The sequence below is a fragment of the Piliocolobus tephrosceles genome, chromosome 1, assembly GCF_002776525.5.
Source record: "Piliocolobus tephrosceles isolate RC106 chromosome 1, ASM277652v3, whole genome shotgun sequence".
NCBI classification, from domain to species: domain Eukaryota; kingdom Metazoa; phylum Chordata; class Mammalia; order Primates; family Cercopithecidae; genus Piliocolobus; species Piliocolobus tephrosceles.
Genome location: NC_045434.1, coordinates 182,517,308 through 182,524,135, shown reverse-complemented (window position 1 = coordinate 182,524,135; position 6,828 = coordinate 182,517,308). Strand labels below are relative to the sequence as shown.

The following is a 6,828-nucleotide window of genomic DNA, read 5'->3' as shown; positions in this document are numbered from 1 at the left end:
TTTGAGAAATCTTTTATTAGAAGATGTCCCAGAAGGCAACATTTGAAAATCAGGCAATCAATAATCACAACTAAATACAAAATTTCAGGTGAACTTGCCTTTCAAAATAAATCAGACCCCTGCAACGGGAGAATTGTCCAAGAGTTTTTTTTCTTGTACAAAAACAGTTAACACCACTTTGCAAAAGGCATACAAAAATACAATATAAAAAGAAAGACTCCCCCCAGCAGAATACCCAACAGCAGCTTATAAAACACAAGCTATTCAGGTGAGACATCAGTAACCTACACCCAAACTGTCTGCCATAGACAGTTCCAGAAGTCAGCTGGCTTTTGTAAACCATGCTCCAGAAGGGTAGAGAGGCTATTTCCAAACATCCCCTGGGGTCCTTTGAGGCCAAGAAGCAACCTCAGAAAGAAACCATTGTGGACAATAGATTTGGAAGTAGCAGCTGGTTTTCCAGAGCCACATATAGTACTTACCACCCCCTACCCACCCCAACTTCCAAACCCAGAGCCAGCAGGCACCTGCTGTCCTGGGCAGAGTTCTGGAGGGGCTCCTGGTCCTTCTTCCAGGACAGGCTTAGAGGTGCCTGAGGTTACCCACATGACAACTGCTAAGTTGGGTGACTTCCCCAGACCGGAGGCTGCACGTGGATTCCACTTGGAGCTGCCGAGTCCAGCTGGGGTAAAATCCATCATGGTTGGCTAAGCATTTATCTCCTGGAGGCTCCTTTAAAACCCACCAGAAGCAAGTCCACCTTCTGGAGCACTGGATGAGTCCCAACAGCTCCCCCCAAAACTTCAGAAAGGCCCAGATTCTGGAAAAGAGATCTGATTCATGGCAGACTGGCGGGGGCCCAAGGGTGGCTGCAGAGCCAGCAAGCTCCTTGGAGTTGCATGAGAAGAACAGATTTGCATGGTTCCAGAACTTCAAACTCGCCGGTCAAGGATTGAGAAGAGAGGCAGGTGGGAAAGAGGCAGCAGTGCCGTTCTCCCTCTGAGGTGTCCTACACCTGCCTTGAGAAAAGATTGGACCTCAAGTGCCCCTCGGAAAATACCTGGGCAGGGATCAAGTTCATGAGCCAGGCCTCCAAGCTATCCTCAGGCCCCAGGCTAGGACCCATTTCCCTGCGTCTTGGGGAAATATTTCTGACCTGTGGGAAAGGGTGCTGTAGAGCCCATTGCATAACAAAGGCATAATGGAACAAAAAAGTCCCTTGTAAGGAAAGAAAGGTCCCTCCCTCAGAAAAGAGAGCTCAGAGGGCTCTGAGACAAAGAATCTAGAGGCCAAGCTTTTTAAATGTTCCCAGGGTCACAGCATTGAGACTGGAGGAAGGGGGTCAGCTAACATCATAATATATATATTAAAGGTTTCCAACTCCTCGGCTACTGTAAAGTGTCTGACGGTGAGGTAATGGTCCATGTTGATCAAGTCTGCAAGCTTGTCTTCACCCAAGACAGCTCGTGTGTCTTCGAGAAAAAGGAGCCTCAGGGAGAGCATCCAGGCCCAGCTGTCCTTGCGTCACCCCAGAGACACCAGTTGGGAGCATCCTTTCCTGCCTAAAGCTCATGCAGTGTGTGAGATTTCATGCAGGCTGGAGCCCCTGACAACATCCACCACCTGTTGCATAGCATCTGTCAGCCTTTTCTTCGGAGCTAGCGAGCTAGGCAGACCCCAAGGCTCCTCAGTCAGCTGCCTGCTGGGAAGCCAAAGGCGCCAGAGAACATACAGCACTCCCATGAGTCAGGGAAGAGGGAGAGCTGTGTTTCAAGGTTTCCAAGAATGCAGGCCTTTATTGTGTGTGCACCGGCTGCAATGCATTCTGGGATCTACTGTCCAGACTGTCCCACCATAACCAAAATGTGCAAATTACTAAAGCGGAGAAGGAGGTTAAAAAATAAACTTGTGTCTTTGTAAGACAGAACTGTCAGGCTTTTTGGTCAGTTAGTAGCCACTGAGGTATGCAATTCTTTTCTGCAATTGCTGCTGCCGGCATCGGAGCTGCCTTTTCTCTGTAGCCATCCTCTTCTCAGCCCCCACCAGGGCTTGCAAGTATTCCAAGGCCTTGCTTAGGATCACTACTTTGGGGGCCTTAGAGCAGCTGGCCAGGGTGGGCACCTGGTCCCTCAGGGCCAAGAATCGCGAACGCAGGTCATTCCGCCTCTTGCGCTCCAGGAAGTTGTGGTTCTTCCTCTTGGTCACATCCTCAGTATCAGAACTGACAGGTTTGGGGTGGCAGGACTGGGCAGCCTCACTTTCTACAGGTGGGGGGCTCACAGTCTCTTCATCCTCCTCATCTTCCTTTTCCCCTGCAGCATCTCTCTCCAGAGCCTCTTCTTGGGGACCCCTCTCTGAAGCCTCTTCTTGGGAGCAGCTTTCTGGAGGAAAACGGGCAGCATAGTTGTGCTGTTGCTGATGGATGGAGATGTGGAAATGCTTCATGCAGGGATCCAGGGGGTCTGCTCGCACCGTGATGGTGACCGGCTTCCGAATACCCAGAGACTGCCTCTTCTCTACTGTCACAACATCGATTTCTTCATTCTCTGTCCAAGAAAAGAGATCAAGAGAAGAGACACATCCCATGAGAAACATAAACATAGACCCTACAGCTTTAGCTGTCTATGCTGGTGCTTGGGAAGGTAGGTGACATTTTTCCAATTTAGATATAAACAAATCGAGGTGAGCAGAAAGCTGATTCATTTGTAATGGGGTAAGGGCACAGTGAAGGAAAGGAGGGGACATTAGCAAGAAGGAAAATATTCTCCAATTTCCTTTTGCACAGCAAGGCTTAGATAAGAACAAAAGGCAGACCCAAGCCAACAGCCCCCAGTCTGCAAAGGCTCTCCCCTCCCCCATGGAGGGGATGCAGAGAAAGAGCTACCGACCTGGGACAAAGTTTAGCTATAAAGATCTTCCCCAGTCGGGCTCTTTCATGCCCCATCAGAATTGTAAATGAGGGGTCTGTGGGCAGAGCTGCCCTTTGTTCCTGCCCAGCACAGCCTGCACTTGGGGAATTGTTACTTTTCACAAGTTATAAATCCTATTATTCCCCCACCTCTCTATTCTGCCATCCCTTTCAGCTGAAGATTCAGAGAAGGGAGGGCTACAACCCATCCCTCTTCACCCACAGAGGGGAGGGAAAGGGTTTCCCTTAGGAGCATTTTGCTCCTGGGTTCAATGGGTTTCTAAAGTCATCCATCATTTATAGGTCGCCTGCCCCACCTCCTTCCCTGGACCAGAAGGTTAGATTTGTAACCATAGGTCGGGGAAGCTGCAGGAACTTCACAAAGGTACAAGCGACCATTTCCAAACTACCTGCACCAGAGGCGGAGACTGGGCAGCAGAATGTCCCAGATACGGGGCCCAAAACACCAGAGACCTGGAGACACCTGGACATGCCCTTATCATTCGCTGGCTTGAAGGTCTCTTAGGTTAACCTAACCAGGAGAGGGGCAATTGGGAGAAAACTCTCCTCCTGCTCCACAAATTTTGCGGCCTCCACACAGAAGCCCACCTTAATGGATCTAGGCCTCACAACCGAAGAGCTCCGTTCTTAGCTTCTTTGCATACCAGGAAGCTTGAGCCCCTTTGTCAGGAAGGCTTCCATTGTGTGGACAATCGCATTATTTCTCCATTAATAAAACCTGACCATTCAGCCCTCCTGGCCCCAAAGCCCAGGATTGGCTGATTACGCTGTGTTTGGAATGCTGTCTTACCCAGCCCCTAGCCCCTATTGGATGAGCTCTGCTGCCAATCACTTTCCCCACCCCCCGCCTCATTGTTTGCAATCTGTTGCATTTTGTTCCAGGCCATGTGGCCTGTGAGTGAACCAGAAGCTCACAAACAGGTTCAGGTTAAAGGGTAGGTCAGAAAAGGATTCAGCAGGCTTCCCTACATCCCAAACCTTTAATTTTCAGTGTTAAGTCTCGTGGCTTAGGAAGATTCTATCTAAGAAAGAAATAATTTAAGACACCATTCTCCCTTTCAGAGAGTAGTGTCTTACTCTACCCAGACAAGGAAATGTCTTCAGCAGGACAATCAAGTCCAACCCCATTGTGAGCAAATGGGGAAATGGAGGCCCAGATCAGCCAAGTCCACATATCACCTTTGTAACTTTCTGGATCTCAAACTAAAACGTCCAAACTTCCAAAGCAATGCTCATTCCACTCTACCACTCCACCAGCCGTTGTAGAGATATATCTTTATTGGTTTTTTGATCTCAAGATTCTTTCCAGCCATCAAACGAACATAAACTCTTGGTGTAGAAAGCAAGCCGGTTAAAAACGACCTTAACACAGTGGACCAGGGGAAAAAAAAAGACTTTTAATTTTTCTTGTTATCCTATTTTTCCTCTCAAGTGTATGACAACTTCCATACCCCATTCCTCAGTTCCCTATCAAATTGTCATGTAAAAGTTATTCCTAAAAGCTACAGTGAGCTTTCTTGGTCCTGATTTATTTGTCACCAGCCTCAGTCTACACTCTACAAAAATACCCTCTCCAGTATTTCTCATGGGTGTGGAGGTCTAAGATGCCAGAACAAGAACAATGTAGTTTAGTGGCACAGGATGCCCTAGTCTGCCCTCAGTGAGGTTTGCCCTTGCATCAAGAATGGGAGAGGAGGGCCTGGAGCTCTATGGCCTTGACACCAGCACGTAGCCCACAGGTTGCCACAAAGTAGGGGCCAGTGAATATTTGTTGAATGCAAGGGAGCAGCTGAAGCTGGAGATGTATTGAGAGGCAGCGAGAAGGACACTTTTCCATCTTAGGACAAACAGCAAGGCAAGGTGTAGTGCCTCTAAGATAAGCTACCACAAAGACCCAAACATCAAGGAAGAGGTGCCTGGTTGGGATGGAGCATTGGGGAAGAGGGGCTGGCTAGATGGCAGAAAGCTGGAGCTGACTTGTAGTGATTTTCTATCTCTAAGCCTCAGTTTTTCCATCTGTTAATGGGGAGTGTTCATTCTTTCCTCCCTGTCTCAGGAATGCACGAGTGCTAAGTGGTGGTGGGGAGACACAAGAGGGCATTTATTATTGGCATTTTAAAGTAAAGCCAACTGGAGACCTAGTTTTTTAAAAGGATGGGCTTTGGCTTTGCACAAAAGGCTCTCAGCTTCTTCTCTCCCTAGGGAAGTGTGAGTTTCCCAGGGAAAGAGGCAGCAGCAAAAAAACTTCAGGCTTGGAATGACTCTTAAGGGACCCCCTTCTGGACTCCTTAGGACAGAAATCCCTTACAGTCCAACCCCAGTATTGTCCTCTCTAAGCGCCAAACCTCACCACATATCCCCGGTCCCCTGGGGTTCCAATGATCATCAAAGGGACGCTGGCTCGCACGCCACTTCTCCAAACTGTTTACCAACACACCCACGTGCCAGACATACACGGTTGGGGGCTACACGGGCAGCTTCGGCCAAAGAGAGGGGGAGATGGCCCAAGAGCTTGAGAAGAGCCAGCGCCTGACCTCAGGCAGGGGCAGAGCTTTGGCCACCCATAGGGTGGCCCCCTCTTGGATGTCTCAGGGAGGTCCTTACCCGAGTCGCTTGGGCTCTCGGACCCGGAGCAGGCCTGGGTCTTGGGTTCGCCCAGCGGACAGGGGGCGGCGGGCGCCGGGTTGCCGGCTTCGAGGCTGGGAGTGCAGTCCGGGGCGGCGGACGCCTTGGGCGGGTTCCCCCGGGGCGCGCCAGCGGCGAGCCGGTCGCTCACAGCTCTCTCCAGCCGTTCCCGGGCCGAGAAGCCGCTCCACATGCAGTCACGGCGGATGATGGAGGCGTAGTTCCTGCCCCAACCTTTCGAGTGGCCCCGGGATTCCGCTTCGTCTCCGGTGCACCCTCCGGGCCACGGCTCCGGGGGACCAATCCCGGGGACCGGGTCCCCTGCGCCGGGACCCAAGCCCCAGGGCGGCGACGTGGGGGGCGATGGCACCAGCTCGAATTTCTTCCAGATGTCCTCGCTGGGCGCCGTGGAGCGGTAGAAATCCTCCCCGCAGTCATAGTCGTAGAAATAGTGCTGGTACGAGTCGTAGTCCATGTCCGCTCCCTGCGGGAGGGAAATGGGGACGTGCTGACCGGGTGCCGGCCGGGCGAACGAGGCGTCCCCGGGTCCCTTGGCACAGCCGGCTGCCCGGCTCTCGTTCCTCCCCAACCCCACCGGCTTGCAGCCTGCGCCCAGTCCTCGCGTCCCGGGAAGCCGGGCCCCGGGTCAGAGTGGCAGGGGAAGCCAATCGCAGAGCGCGGACCCGGCTGCGGGCAGCGAGTTCAAAGCAAACTTTGCCAGCGCCGCCCGGAGCGCAGCTCCCAGGGCCCGGCGGGGCCGGGCGGGGGCGCGCCGTGCCCAGAAGGCACCCTGCAGCCAGCCCGCACCGCGGGACCCGCTCCCGTGCCCGGGCCACCCGCAGCCTCACCTCGCTCCCGCCGCCCGCCTCCTGGAGCGGACCGGCTCCCCGCCGGCTCGGGGAAGCCCGGCAGCCCGCACACACGCACATGCGCGCCGCCGAGAGCGCGGCCCGCACTCACGAGCGCGCCCCCCGCGCGCGCGCCCCCTCCCTCGCTCGCGCACGGTGGCCCGGACGCTCTCGGGATCGGCGCGGGAGCGCGAGCTGCAGGCGCATTGTTTCCTGGCTGCCTTATATCTCGTCGCGCGCCCGGGACCCAGGGACTGCGGGGCGGGCCCTATGGAACAAACCCCGCCCCCTCCCTGCCCACTCCAGGCAGTCGACAGGTGGGGCCAGCCCTACCTCCTGGCAGCGCTCGCCCACTCCGTTCTATCCCCGGTAGCCCCCCAAATAAATTGCACGCTGGGGAGCGCAAACAGGAGGCGGGCTGATGGG

The 6,828-nt window shown here is 53.7% G+C and overlaps 1 protein-coding gene across 1 annotated transcript; it reads right to left on the bottom strand.

Annotated features, from left to right (window-relative positions):
- Positions 1–6,628, bottom strand: MYCL (MYCL proto-oncogene, bHLH transcription factor). The gene is made up of 3 exons (XM_023221588.1): positions 6,403–6,628; positions 5,534–6,038; positions 1–2,546 (listed from the first exon to the last, which is right to left on the bottom strand). The coding sequence occupies exons 1-3, from the start codon at positions 6,481–6,483 to the stop codon at positions 1,948–1,950; spliced, it is 1,185 nt and encodes a 394-aa protein (XP_023077356.1). The 5' UTR covers positions 6,484–6,628; the 3' UTR covers positions 1–1,947.
- Between the last annotated feature and the right edge of the window lie 200 nt (positions 6,629–6,828).